The sequence below is a fragment of the Macrobrachium nipponense genome, chromosome 45 (assembly GCF_015104395.2).
Source record: "Macrobrachium nipponense isolate FS-2020 chromosome 45, ASM1510439v2, whole genome shotgun sequence".
Lineage (NCBI taxonomy): Eukaryota > Metazoa > Arthropoda > Malacostraca > Decapoda > Palaemonidae > Macrobrachium > Macrobrachium nipponense.
In genome coordinates, this window is record NC_061105.1 from 15,372,435 (window position 1) to 15,386,058 (window position 13,624).

Consider the following 13,624-nt stretch of genomic DNA (forward strand, 5'->3'; position numbering starts at 1 on the left):
CTGACTGCATCTGCAGTCTGCTCCGACCTACTGCTGTGATCATACTCGGATGATACCGAGAGAAACGTTGGGCACTAGATCGACTTATATTTTGATCTATTTGTTCATTTACTGTGACAAATAAATAAATTTGTAAGCATTATCCCTGAAATTGACTCCTCCTGATGAGAAATATCGGCGCAATACTCGCCAGTTGTAGTAGCAGAGAGAAAACTGTTATTAGAAAAATAGAGAAGACTATTTACAAGTTGAATGCAGCTGATGCAGCAATATGTTTCAATAAGACTTGTTTGAAGGAGGGTCTCCTTCCAATATATACCAACATACGTTTGCATGACCCTTCAGCATGCAACAAGAACAACATGAGGAGCTTCTGGATATCCCTCCTTCAGCATCAGCTGAGAGCGAAGACAAAGAAGCGCTGTGCCTGCGAGAAGAGAGCATGAAATTGCAAGAGGAATGGGCAACCTTACGGCAGAGTAGCAAGCAAGACAACCCAGGGGTCGATGAAGTAGCCATCTGTCCCAGCTCCAGCGAAGGAGATGAGATCGAACCCGAACACCCTGATGAAGAAGAAGACGACAACCAGAGCGATGACAACCAGAACAAAGACTTACCAATTCTACAAGACTTGAGTTACCCGCGTAACATTGAAGTACATGTCTCGTCCACCTCAAAGACAAGGATATGAAGTAACGCTTGCGGGACATCACTCGGAAACTCATTTCTCTTAATGGGGGCAAGCTCCGGATGCTGCAGCGGACAGAAGGATACACCAATCTAACAGATTATGAACCTACCCCTGACCAGGACGAACTACTACTGTTAGGCCTTAACTGCCACATTATCTCCAAACCAAAGCCCCTTGAGAAGAGACTAGAGGTCGAGTTGCTGCTTGATTCGTTACAGCAATATGAAAGCTGCACTCTCGTCCGCACCACCGACTCCTTACAGCCCCTCCTGCTTGCAGAAACCCTCACAGAATGCGGCACATATGATATTGGTATCCTCTCCCTTGAAATAAAAGAAGCAGCAAAAGGCCCTGCATCAACGGGAAGACATAACTGTGCGCTGTGCAGACAAAACAGCAGCCTTCGTTCTGATCAAGACAGCAGAGTACCACCAGAAGTTGGTGCCATCTTGTCTGACAGTACTAAGTTCAAGCGCCCTAACTAAAAACCCACAGACGAAATAAAAAATGAAGCCGGTGACATCATTAGCAGTGTCAGTGCAGCCACCAATGACGCCACCTCCTGCCCATCATCGGAGATTACAGGCTTGGTTATCTGTATGGCAACGTAAAAAACACACACACAAAAAAAATGGAAATGCTCTCCGCCCCATCATCAGCCAGACACCCGCCCCCACGTATGGACTGGCCAAGCGCCTTAATCAAAATTTGACGCCTTACGTACCAAGCCGATATAGCCTGCGCTCTTCAACGGAATTCCTCGAAGAAATCCGAGACTCCCCAGGAATAGGCATTATCGCCTCCTTGGACGTAGAATCCCTTTTCACTAACATTCCTGTCGACGAGACCATCAGTATCATTATGAACCGTATCTACAGGGACCCCTCTACACCCCAGCTGTATATCCAGAAAGCATCCCTCCCGCGGACACTCCTCGAGATATGTACGAAGAAGGCCCCTTTCTCCACCATAAGTTAGCCAGTCTTTAATCCAGTCCGCTATTTCTCCTACAATTCCTTAAGTGCTTAACTGGTGCTCCTGAATAACTGGCATTGTCGGGTGGTCGTTCGCTGCTGATCTTCGGGCGGCGGTAGGGAGGAGAAACTTTTCTTGGGTAATATTCAAGTTAGGTTTCTCCTTTCCTATATAGAGGGCTTCCAGGAGGCGCAAACGTTGGCGATCAGTAGTTTGTTCAATAATCTCGATATAAGGTATATCACTCCTTTTTATTCTTGTGTTATTATAGGCAGTGCTGGCATGATTATAAATGGCTCCTTCTTGGACGTGGCAGGATATTCTCTTGGAGAATCGCATGGTGGTCATGCCGATGTATTTGCCGAGGCCTCCTCGGACGGGGCATGTGTATCGGTAGACCACATTTGTCATTTTCAAGGGATCCTGCAGGGGGCCACTGGGTTGTTCCCCATCACCAGGCTACTTGTCTTCTTCGTTTTATAATATATTAATAGAGTAATGTTCTTATTCTGATTGGTGGGGGTGACATTTCCCTCGATGACGATCTTGAGGGCTTGCTCGTCCTCCTTATACCTCCGTTCGAAGTGCCCCTTGTAAAAAAGCTTGATGGGCTCTGGGGTGTTGGGGTGGGGTTCCTGCAGGTACCAATCTTCGACATTCTTCGTTATCACAGCATTGATGGCGCCCCTGCAGGATCCCTCGAAGAAGACGAACGTGGTCTACCGATACACGTGCCCGTCCAAGGATGCCTCGGCAAATACATCGGCATGACCACCTTGCGATTCTTCAAGAGAATCTCCTGCCATGCCCAAGAAGGAACCATTTATAATCACGCCAGCACTGCCCATAACACAAGAATAAAAAAAAGTAATACTATACGATCCTTGATGTTTGCACCTCCTGGAAGTTCTCCATATAGGAAAGGAGAAACCCAACTTGAATATTACCCAAGAAACGTTTCTGCTCCCTACCGATGCCCGAAGATCAGCAGCGAATGATCACCCGACAATGCCAGATATTCAGAAGCACCAGTAGGATGATAGGATTCCTGCTGCAGGCAGGACTTCAGACATTCATTCCCGGACGCACCACTCGAGCACTTGCACAGCTGAACCCCTGCGACCATCAACGTGAGATCCCCGATTTCGCCCCAGACTGGTTCGACCAATGAGAAACCAGCTCTAGGATTTGAGCCACTATAAATACCAGCATGCAGACACCTTCTTCTCACTTCTACTGCTGACCAGCCAAGATGACCTATGAGGAAGTCGAAACGTCGCAATAAACCAGAGCTACACCAGCATTAATACCAGCTGAATACCAGAGACAACCCCGGCCTGACATTGACCTCACTTATGGAATGATATCAACATCGACGACGACCCCTGCTTGACCTGGACCTGAGGAACGCCTTTCCATATACCATTACACGGATAATACCAGTATTAACTGATTAAAATCCTGTTCTAAATAAAATACCACTTTCAACATTATTCACATTTCTCCCAATATGAATATTGGTCAATTATTAAGAGGTATCGCTGAGCCAGAAAAGCGAGTAATAAGAAAAATAGAACATATAATATTTAAGATTAATTTGCTGAATTCTGCCATTTTATTCAACAGAATTTGTTTAAAAGACGGTCTTCTTCCAAAATATACATTATTATTATTATTATTATTATTATTATTATTATTATTATTAAACTATTTCTGAATATAGTGACCTTATTATCCTATAAAATATGTTTTAGGAATTTTTCCATCAGAAATTATCGAAAAGAAAAATATCAATTATATTTTACCAATACGTAAGTTAGTCACTACAAATCATTTCAGTGTAACTGTTGATCTTTTGATCTGGACTGCAGTGAAATGTTTATATAGAATTACTTAACAAACATCGTACTTCAATACTAACAATCTAAGTGGCCATTTGTAATGCTGTATTGCATGATTAAAAAGTTATATTGTTTATTGCTTCTTTCTGTTGTACTGTATAATAATTTACATCTTACAATGCAGTCCTGAGATATACAAAAGACCATTATTTGTGCAACCATTTACATGCATTACCCTTGACCATAGGTGACTTGCCTTACCTAGAGGATAACCCAGGAAGCTGTTTCAGTCACAATTAGTTCACGTAATGAAATGAAAATATTCTTTTACAGTTCCGGTCCTAATTAGTATCATTATCTATGAGGATTTGTGATGTCATAACTTGTGATATTTTGACCTTGGCTGATCATGCGTATATCTCAGTACTTCAGTATTTACATTTTCATTGGTCATCATTAAAACTGACATTTAGCATCCAAGTTACAGCAATTTATGTTATCCAGTATCCTAAAATATTTTTGATTGCCTCTGGTTAACCTTGCAGACAAGTTTAGTTAATGATTTTTCTTGTTTTCTTTCTTTAGAACTTCAGCTGAAAATACTTATGAAAAGGGTCAACAGACTCCAAAGGGAGATCAGCATGCACTGAGAGAAGTTATTAGAAAGGGTGATGAATACGGTACTATATGTGAGTGTGAGGTACTAACAGAAAATAAAACCGATAAATGTTTTATAGAGGACACGTCTGTGTAAAGCAAGAATAAACATGTTCCTGGAGTTCATAAAACCCCCATTTCACTAAGGCAAACCATCCACAGTTGCAGTGAATTTAGTACGAGTGTTAAACCTGATGATGAGAAACGATATACTTCGCGGCAAGAGGCTACCTAGTGGTAATATGTTTACTAGTTAATGGAAAGTACTATAGAAAGAATTTTTGGATGGGTGTATTTTGGTCCCACTCAGTTCACAGACTTTTTCTTTACAGTACATGAATAACCATGGATAGCACACCTCTATCCTTGACCAAGTTTTGGACAGCGCTGACATTGTTAATTTGGAACATCTGGGCCACAACGGAGGCACCTTTATTCTCTTCAAATTCTATTACAATTGTTTGTTTACTATACCAAGAGCGTCAGATGCAGCTGTTCCTAAACCTGACAGATCAATCAAAATTTCTTTATATATTTGTAATCCGGTGCACAGCGATTTCTACCAGAGGCTTATAATGACAGGTTACACTTAACAAGAAAAATTCTTCCTCACAAAAAATAATGTTATGATTTGTGAAGGCATAATAAAATTACCTGATAAAATTTTATATTCATTTGTTTAGACATATGCATTATCTTGTGTATGTTATGCACAAATACTATTCGTTTACTTCACATGTATACCTATGTGATTGTTGAATTATCATTTTTTTTGTACATTGTAAAAAATAAAATATTGTTTATAGTAAAATCCTGTGGTTTGTTTAAATCCTCGTTTTTTTTTATACAAGATTTACTCTACATACTTCAACTATAAGAGTATTTGTTTAAGTTACTACTGAAGTAGGGTCTACACTAAAACATTATTATTATTATTATTATTATTATTATTATTATTATTATAGTTAGTCGGTGTGTTTTAAAGAATTTGAAAAATCTGCCCCCAATATAAAATAAAAGGACCAGTTTAACCAAGACCACATACGTTCATATTTCATTAGGCAAAAAACATCCTTATTCAGTGAATAATACAACTTGTCTAACCCCAACACACTTGGACAAAAGTCCATCCCAATCTCTTACTTAAACTAACCAGATAAACTGATTGCGTCATTACTTGACGTCACTGCATGGGATCAGTAGGAAGACAACTAGACTTTTATCACAAATAAATATTCTGGCAAATACAATGTTTGCAGATCCACAGTTTTTGTCTAAGAAATGTACGATTTCCGTTTTTTTACGTTCTATATGATTACATCATAACGCAACTACTGTACTCAAATTCATTGGTCGATTTAAAAAATTTACGATTCATAGAATTTTGGTTTCCAAGTAAGTTTCCATTGGGTTCTACTTCGTCACATGGCAAAAGTGCTCCCTATTACCAGTTAAAAAATCAGAGAAGATATTATCGTTTATCACATATCACTATATTTAACCTCGAAAACTGGAGAAATCTTCCTGCCACAAAATGTCCTTCAACAATCACGACCGAGACTATTATAATTTGCTTTCACAGAAAATATTGAATAAGGAAAACAGTAATTTTCGTTCATAACTTTTACCTATAAGCAACAATATGAAATTTATGGGAAATCTGCCGTTAATACTCGACCTACTTGTAAAAGTGCGGTGATTGATTTAAGTGTCATTATACGCTGGAACGCGGGTTTACCACTTTCTCGGTGATTAATGAAACATATTTAGCAGTTCCGCCTCCCTTTATCATTTTATCTCGCATCAGAGACAGCGACTAAGCACTTTCGCAACCATCCAGATATACGTAACGTTATTCCCCAAGTTGCCATTTAATAGGAAAAAGGCAACTGACTCAATCGTGTATTTACGCCCCAATACATTCCACATATCGGGAGCTATAGAATGCATGAAAGGAAACGGAAAGGCATTTAGAATACATATTTGGAGAATTAAGTTCGTTATTTGACTTGATTTGATCCTATTCCTTGTCAGTCCCGATGCTCTTTTGTCGACCATCCTTCACGACTGATTGTTTGGGTTAATTACCATTCGCGGTAGGGACAGGTGTGACTGTGAGTCTCTCGTCGAAGGTAAAATAGTCAGTCGTTCCTCCACTTCGATAAACGCCCATGACACTCGTAGACTGAGGGTTACTTCACCACCACTTCGTCATAGGCCGCCCAAAACCCCTTCGAAGGAATCCAGGATGTCCGAGGACTACGGCGGCGTGGTGCTCAGTGACGAAGACAGCGAAGAGGATGCCCCCCTCCAGCAGCAGCACCCGAGGCAGCCCATGGAACTACAGGTGGGTCTCCATCGATGTAGCCTCATCAAGGCTGCTGCAGTTGTTAGGCTAGAGGTGGCCTTTACGTTACGCTATAGTCCACATTCGTTAGGCTTTCCCTGGGGGAAATGATTCCAAGGACGAAGGACATTGTTAGGCTAGGGGAAACAACTGACTGGACTAGCCGAGCCACTTTCTACCGCGTTTGAAGCCACCCTCCGAAAAAGTACTTTAACACGTCCTGACACCGGAGATGGTCATCAGTCATGAGTTGTTTGTAGTGAGAGCAAGAGCTCGAGACCTCTACTCTCCTTTCGAAGTAAGTATTTTCTCCAAAGTTAGGATTTAAGGCCATATTTTAAGATTAAACAGAGGGTAATGAAAAGTCTGGCACTACGCAGTGCACACTACCTCCATGACGCTTTCGAAATTTTTACTGGTATTTCTACAGAAGCAATCCGCGGTGGCTTAGACTATGGCAATTTACTGATTCCTATGTTATTTTAGTTACTGTACAAGATTTAAAAGTAATATCCATTTGGCCGGCTGTAACTAAGCAGTAATTGACCTTTGAAAGTTACATAGGGTAGAACATCACAGCAGGCCAAGCAGGCCACCTACCATCAATGCAAGCCACCCTCCGAAAAAGTACATTATAACGCGTCCTGACACCCGAGATGGGCATCAGTCGCGACTTGTTGTTGGTGAGAAACGGAGCTAAAGACCTCTACTCTCCTTTCGAAGTAAGTATTTTCTCCAAAGTTAGAAATTAAGGCCAAATTTTAAGATTTAAACAGAGGGTACTGAAAACGGTCTCAAACGTAGTGCAAATCTCACCAAAACGCGTTCAACATTTTTACTTACAACTCGAGGTATTTAGAAGATTGACGCCATCTCGATGTTTACGGAGTAGCTTGTGTCAATAAACTAACCATTTCCTGTGATAAATCCGCACACCACTTGTACCCACAGACGCTGGAGCACTTTTATCACAACAATCGAAACACTATTTCTCATCAACAACAAGCCAGGCGTAAACAGCTGTTTGGGTAGAAGATGACGAGAAGCGTGCTCTTGGCTAATTTTTAAATAAGTAGTAAAACATCAATATTTTACATATTTATGATGATAATTTGAAAATATTCGTTATTGAAAAAGTAACTCGACTCTGACTCAAATTTAAGTAATTATTTTTCTGAATTAGAACGTTCTTTCAAGTTCTGTATTATGACGTCACGACATCTTGACTTTCGTACCTATTGTAAATAATTGCTATACTCAACTGTCATTGCAGAACAGTTTACCAGTTATTCATGCAGATTGTTATCAGCTATACATGTAATTGTTATAATCGTAATGCGCATATATCTTTATTATTTACTTTTTGGATATATGAAGATGTTTTACTGCTGGATTATCGCCGTAGTGTGACGCAATCGTTTTCGGTCATGGGCCTCCTCTGTTTTCGCACCATAAGAAATTATGGGGCCGAATTTGCAATGACCAGAAAGTCGTTAAAAGAGGAAAGTTAGCATTGAGGGGCATATGTTTTGACTGAGAAAAAATTTATTCAATACTAGCTTGTAAAAAATACTTGGTTATAAAAAACTTGATTGACAACTAAGCAGCATGTCTACTATGGGTTTCAGAGACAGTGCAAGCACGTTTTTGGGCAATACCTATTTCTGTAACGAACACTCGTAACAGAACGAGATTTTTCTTTAGTGCATTACCCCCAGTGCCGTAATTTATAAGGGTATCGTGAATCTCTAATCGTAAAGAATAACTACACTTGTCCTTGTACTAATAGACCAAAACTCCATTATCCAGAAATGGATAGGAACACACCAGTAAACAGCTCCACCTACCCTCTCCCCCCACCTCCACCGCCACCCATGTCCTTCTTCCTTCCTTCACCTTCCCTTCTCTCTCTGAAAGTTGTTGCAGTTTAAACTTATTTTCTATGATTTTTCCATCTATCTATCTAATAATAGTAGTTTACATTGGTGGATATATCTAACGATTCACTCGGTTGTTACCTGCCCATTGACCGATATATTTATACACTGATCCACTCAACTCTCTCTCTCTCTCTCTCTCTCTCTCTCTCTCTCTCTCTCTCTCTCTCTCTCTCTCTCTCTCTGTTTCTTTTATCGTATTTCGAAAATGAACAAGAAAATATATTTCATACTTGTATAGCATTAATTAAATACTTTCAAGTTTTTAATTCAGTCGTAATGATGAATGTAGGTGCATCTACTAGTGCTCGAAAAATAGTTAAGCAGGACATAGGTATGTAAAATTTAAAAAACGAGAGAGAGAGAGAGAGAGAGAGAGAGAGAGAGAGAGAGAGAGAGAGAGAGAGAGAGAGAGAGAGAGAGGACGGAATAGGAAGGGACATTAAAATACCTGGAAATGAAAATCCCTATAATCCAATAATTATAGCCTCAGGGTTTGTCTCGAAAACCATTCAAAGGTCTGTCACACAAGTGTAAAGTTGTTTTGAAAATTTGGCAGACATGTCTCCTCATAGCGTATAGTGTTGCTGATGAATGAGGTTGTGTTGTTTATTGTTAATTATTAACCTCCTATATACCCTACATGGTTGGGGGACCCTTTGTGAATGCTGGTTTTGTGTTGGGTAAATATTTTGGAGAGAGGTTGGGAAGGAATCCGTGCGTGCGCTAATTTTCATCACGAAGACATGTTTAAACAATAATAGCCACTTGATTTATGTTTCATTTTTATGACAATTTGTGTGGTTTATGTATGCTCTAATTTTAGTTTAAAAATATTAAAAAATTTTCATGCACAACAGTTTATATTGCAGGTAATAAATATTATATTAGTTAGTAATAACGAAACATGGGGTACATCACGTAGGGCAAAGGGATAGGCCCACTTGCCCCTCACCCGGATATCGTCATTTCAGCGAGTGAAAATATGGCTCAGGTTTACTATGTCAACTGAACGACTTAAGGAGGTTACAGATTCTTTAGTAACGAACATTGACCCTCCAAACTGGGTATAAGACTATAAAACAAAAACGTTGAAATTGGTGAAATTAGGCTATGTATTGGAAGTATATATACATAAATATAAAGTTAAAGCAATTTTATCATTATTGCATTACTATGACAACTAGAATTCATGGAAACAGTTTATAATAATGGAACGGCGTATGTGTGAAGCCTCCTCTAATGTGGCAACGATGATTTTGCCATTCTTAGCATGCAAACATTAAAGGTTACATTTATTTCTGGCATACGATTATTTAAGAAATTCAAAATACTAATAAAGACTGAAATCAAATAAAAGTGCTAGCAAAAACAAAAAAGCAAAAAAAAAAAAAAACGTAGTCGTTCCTCTATGCACTTTTCCGTATTCGTTCCTCTATGGTTTTGGCGGCAGCCAGATGTACGAAAACGTTAGAAACATTTGATTTTATCTACGTTAGAAATATCTGTAATTTTTGGGTAATTTGGTTGCAAAAAAAAGAAAAAAGGGATAATATACATGAATTAAATCAAAATTTTTAAATAACAATGTAAATTTAAACTAAATAACGAGTAAAGTAAACAGTTGTTCCGACACGGCATACAAACCTTCGGTCCTTTTACAATAGGAAGGTACTAGCGGCAGCTGGATAGGTCGTAAGCTTTCGAACAAGGGGTTCGGTAGTTAACTGCTTGTCCGACAGGCGCGCGCGCGCGACTGGTAGGTAAACAAATCACTTTTGCTTTCGGCCTGCTGGCGTGTGGACGTGTATCATCGCTCTCTGCCCGCTTCATCGTCGTTTGCTTTCGCATGATTGTGTTTTTCTTTTTCTAATTATCTAGTGAAACTGAATTGTAAGTACAATCATTTCATTGAATTCAATTGTGAATTAAAGGATCTTGGTGTCACCACGCCCTCCGATTACCCGAGTGCCGGGACTGAAGGGCGTAAGTGCGGGAATTCATTTTCCCAAGAATGATCCTCGTATTGCGTATGCTCGGTGCCGAGGGCGGGAGCACTCGCTCAGAGCGTATATTGGGTTGGAAATGTATATGAAATCGTAAGTAAGTGCTCTTTTCATTTATATTTTTTTGACCTGTATGCCCGTTGCCGAACGAATGCGCTCGGCACGGAAACTTATTTAGTATGGAAGTGGAATCGCAAGTACAGTAGTTCTTTTTCATTTTCATATATTATTTTGTTGTGCAAACTCATTTGGACTCAGTTCCGAGTTACCCGGAAATTGACCCTTCCCCCTTTTTATTTTTGAATGAAGTGAAATCGCAAGTGCAGTTCTTTTTCATTTTCATTTTTTATTGAGATTGCATTGTTTACTGGGATCAATGTTTCCGCGATTCCCGGGGATTGATCCTTCCCCTTTTTATTTGTATGAAGTGAAATCGCAAGCGCAGTAGTCTTTTCATTTTCATATATTTTTGATTGCATCAATTCATTATGGATCAAGGTTTCCAGAAACCTTGATCCATAAAGGTAAGGAATTGATCCTTTCACCCTTGCGCTCGGTACCTAGGGCGCAAATGCGCTCGATCCGAGCCCTTATCATTGTGAAGTGAATCGTATGCAAGATGCATTTTCATTTTGTTCCTTATTATTGATTGCATCAATATTTATTTGGTTCAAGTTCCGCTCAGTCAGGAATTGATCCTTATGCCCTTGCATTCGGGCCGATGGCACGATTGCTCTCGGGCTCTTATATTGTTGTTGGGTACATGGGTACTGTGCGGGGGTGGGGGTGGGAACGAGACCCCCCCCCCCGCTCAGCTCCCACAGATGGCCCTTCCCCTTGGGGGGGGGAGGTTATCGGCGTTCTTCTCCTCGCCCGATCCGTCGAGCGCGGGGGAGGGCGCTCGGTGCCCGATGTACAATTGTATTAGGGGTCTTCCACTCGTTCGGAGAGGGCTCGCCCCCCCGCGCGAGGGGACTTCCCCCCCACTAATCGCTACTACTGTTATTTCCGCAGGTGCTACTGCCACGAGGGTGGACCTTGGTGAGGTGGGATGGGCGTCCTTCCATTGCAGGGCGTGATAGTGTCCAGGGGCTGCGGTTCTATGTCTGGGCCTACTGCGGTCACCCATGGAGTGGTGACACGCAACCAGGTGACGACGTCCCTCCTCACCTGGTGTACTCGCCTCACGTGGTAACAGTCTTGCCTACAGCCGCTGTGAAGTGCCGTTCGCCGTACCGAGAGGGGGGCGTGCCGCCGCCGCTCGTGGTTGCCGCGCTGCAGCGACCACACTTCCGCTGCCCTAGAGCTCGCCCCTGGACCTGCCGCCGGTACCAGGATGTTGCTGACTGCTGCTCCACTTCCTGTGTTTCCGGTGCTTGCCTGCCGTACCTGCCCGATTCTGGGCTGACTGTCCATGCAGTTGCTGCGCTGGCTGTCCTGCCGTTGCTGCGCTGGCTGTCCCTGCCGTTGCTGCGCTGGCTGTCCCTACCGATGCTGTGCTGGCTGTGCCTGCTGTTTCCTGAGATGCCCATACCTGCTGATGTCGTCCCTGTTCGTGGTGGTACTACCCCAGACTTTGGTCTGTCTGTACAGGTACGTCCGGGCCCTGTGGCTTCGGCTACAGCAGCCCCGGCTCCGCCCTGGATAGCAGATCTTACGTCTGTCCTGAGGAAGCTGACGAAGAAGAGGAGGAAGGTGTCGTCGTCGTCGTCTTCATCTTCTTCATCGTCGTCGGCTGCCGCCTCTTCCCCTTCGACTTCTAAGGCTTCACAGCCGAGGAAGAAGAAGGTTGCCTCCTCCCTCCTAAGAAGTCTCCCTCGGGGAGATTCTCGGGACCCGTCTCACCTCGGTGGGACGGGAGGGTTCCTTCCGCTGGTCCTCCTGCTCCTTCGGGAGCGGGGCCGTCTCTTCTTCCGCAAGGAAGAAGACTACGGGGACCAGAGGGGTACCGGCTAACACCGGTACTTCCTCGCCTGGTGTCAGTGGTTCTGCCACTGCATCAGGGTCCGTCTCGGACCTCTCGTTCGCGGGAGGTACCGATGTGTACGGTCGCCTACCAGCGACCGTGCAGCCAGGAACCAGACCTCTGAGTCCGCTCAGCGTCAGGTTCACGGCACGGGGCGGAAGACTGGTGACAGACCGCTCAGGCGACTCTCACCAGACCAGCTCTCACTCTCGCGGCGAACGAACAGCTGGCTACCCGGGGACGTGACGGTCGCCACGACCGACCACGGACTGAGGCTGGGAAGAGGTCCTCCTCCCGTTCGCCGGTGCCAGCCACGGCTGGAACCAGCGACGTGCGTGCCGTGAGGACAAGCACCGGTCTCACTGTGACAGTGGAGCCTGCAGGTCGCCTGACCGTCGCCCTCACAGAAAGCGACCGGGTTACGGCAACCAGCACCAGCTCTTCTGACACTCGAGATCGGGGCCGCTGTGCTTCAGTCCAGCCGTTCTCCCACAGCGAGACGGTTCGACCAGGCCTGCAGCTCGATCGCCACCGCGGGTTGACGATCGCCTGCAGCCCTCCAAGCCTGCTGGTTCTGCCAGCGAGCAACGAGGGAGCGTCAGGTCTGCCTCTCCCGTACCTTCAACCTCCTCGGGTTTTACACCGGGAGGAGCGAGGTATTGAGGAGTGATGATCGTGAGGGGTGCGCCCCTCATGATCCCACCACAACGCCCTACGTGCCAGGCACGGTTCTTGGACCGGCCAGGACGTATGCGCAAGTGGATGGGGAAGACCGAGAGGGCTGTCGCTGTTCCCCCTTGTTCTTAGGAGGAAGGTTCTCGGAATATGCTCTTGTTCGAAGGGCTTAACGGTCCCCACTCTGCAAGATGCTGTGACTTCCGAGATCCAGAGGAACTTTGCCGAGGTTACGGCGCTGATTCGTCAGCACAATGACCTCGGGGAAGGATCGCCGCTCCCACCAGCAGAGCCACGTCTCGGCTCGAGTCGTTTTGGGGCCCGAGAGGGAACCCAAATCGACGGTGGGTCTGCCGCGATCGGAGCTTGCCGACTGTGTTGAACCAGGTAGTCTCTCGTCTCCGGACAAGAAGGCTCTCTCAGTTCTGGACGGTCGAACAAGCTACTTCACCTCCTCTACTGCGACAGAGGCGTTTCTACGTGTCTTCGGACACCGTATTTAAATACCCCTTCGGTCCTCCTGAGGTTT

At 43.8% G+C, this 13,624-nt stretch overlaps 2 protein-coding genes across 9 annotated transcripts in view; both read left to right on the forward strand.

Moving 5' to 3' along the window:
- The window catches only part of LOC135214396 (uncharacterized), a 32,220-nt gene extending 27,260 nt beyond the window's left edge, over positions 1-4,960 (forward strand). For 4 of the 7 annotated variants that reach the window (XM_064248655.1, XM_064248654.1, XM_064248657.1 and 1 more), the window contains exon 9: positions 346-3,485. In XM_064248655.1, the coding sequence (XP_064104725.1) occupies positions 346-691 (346 nt within the window). In that variant the 3' untranslated portion in view covers positions 692-3,485. Of the gene's footprint in view, positions 1-345; positions 3,486-4,092 lie in introns of those variants that run through there. The other 3 variants (XR_010314336.1, XM_064248658.1, XR_010314337.1) reach the window with 2 other exon arrangements.
- Positions 4,961-6,228: 1,268 nt separating this feature from the next.
- Positions 6,229-13,624, forward strand: part of LOC135214398 (ceramide transfer protein-like) — a 68,227-nt gene continuing 60,831 nt past the window's right edge. For both annotated transcript variants that reach the window (XM_064248664.1, XM_064248665.1), the window contains exon 1: positions 6,229-6,511. In XM_064248664.1, the coding sequence (XP_064104734.1) occupies positions 6,413-6,511 (99 nt within the window). In that variant the 5' untranslated portion in view covers positions 6,229-6,412. The remainder of the gene's footprint in view (positions 6,512-13,624) is intronic.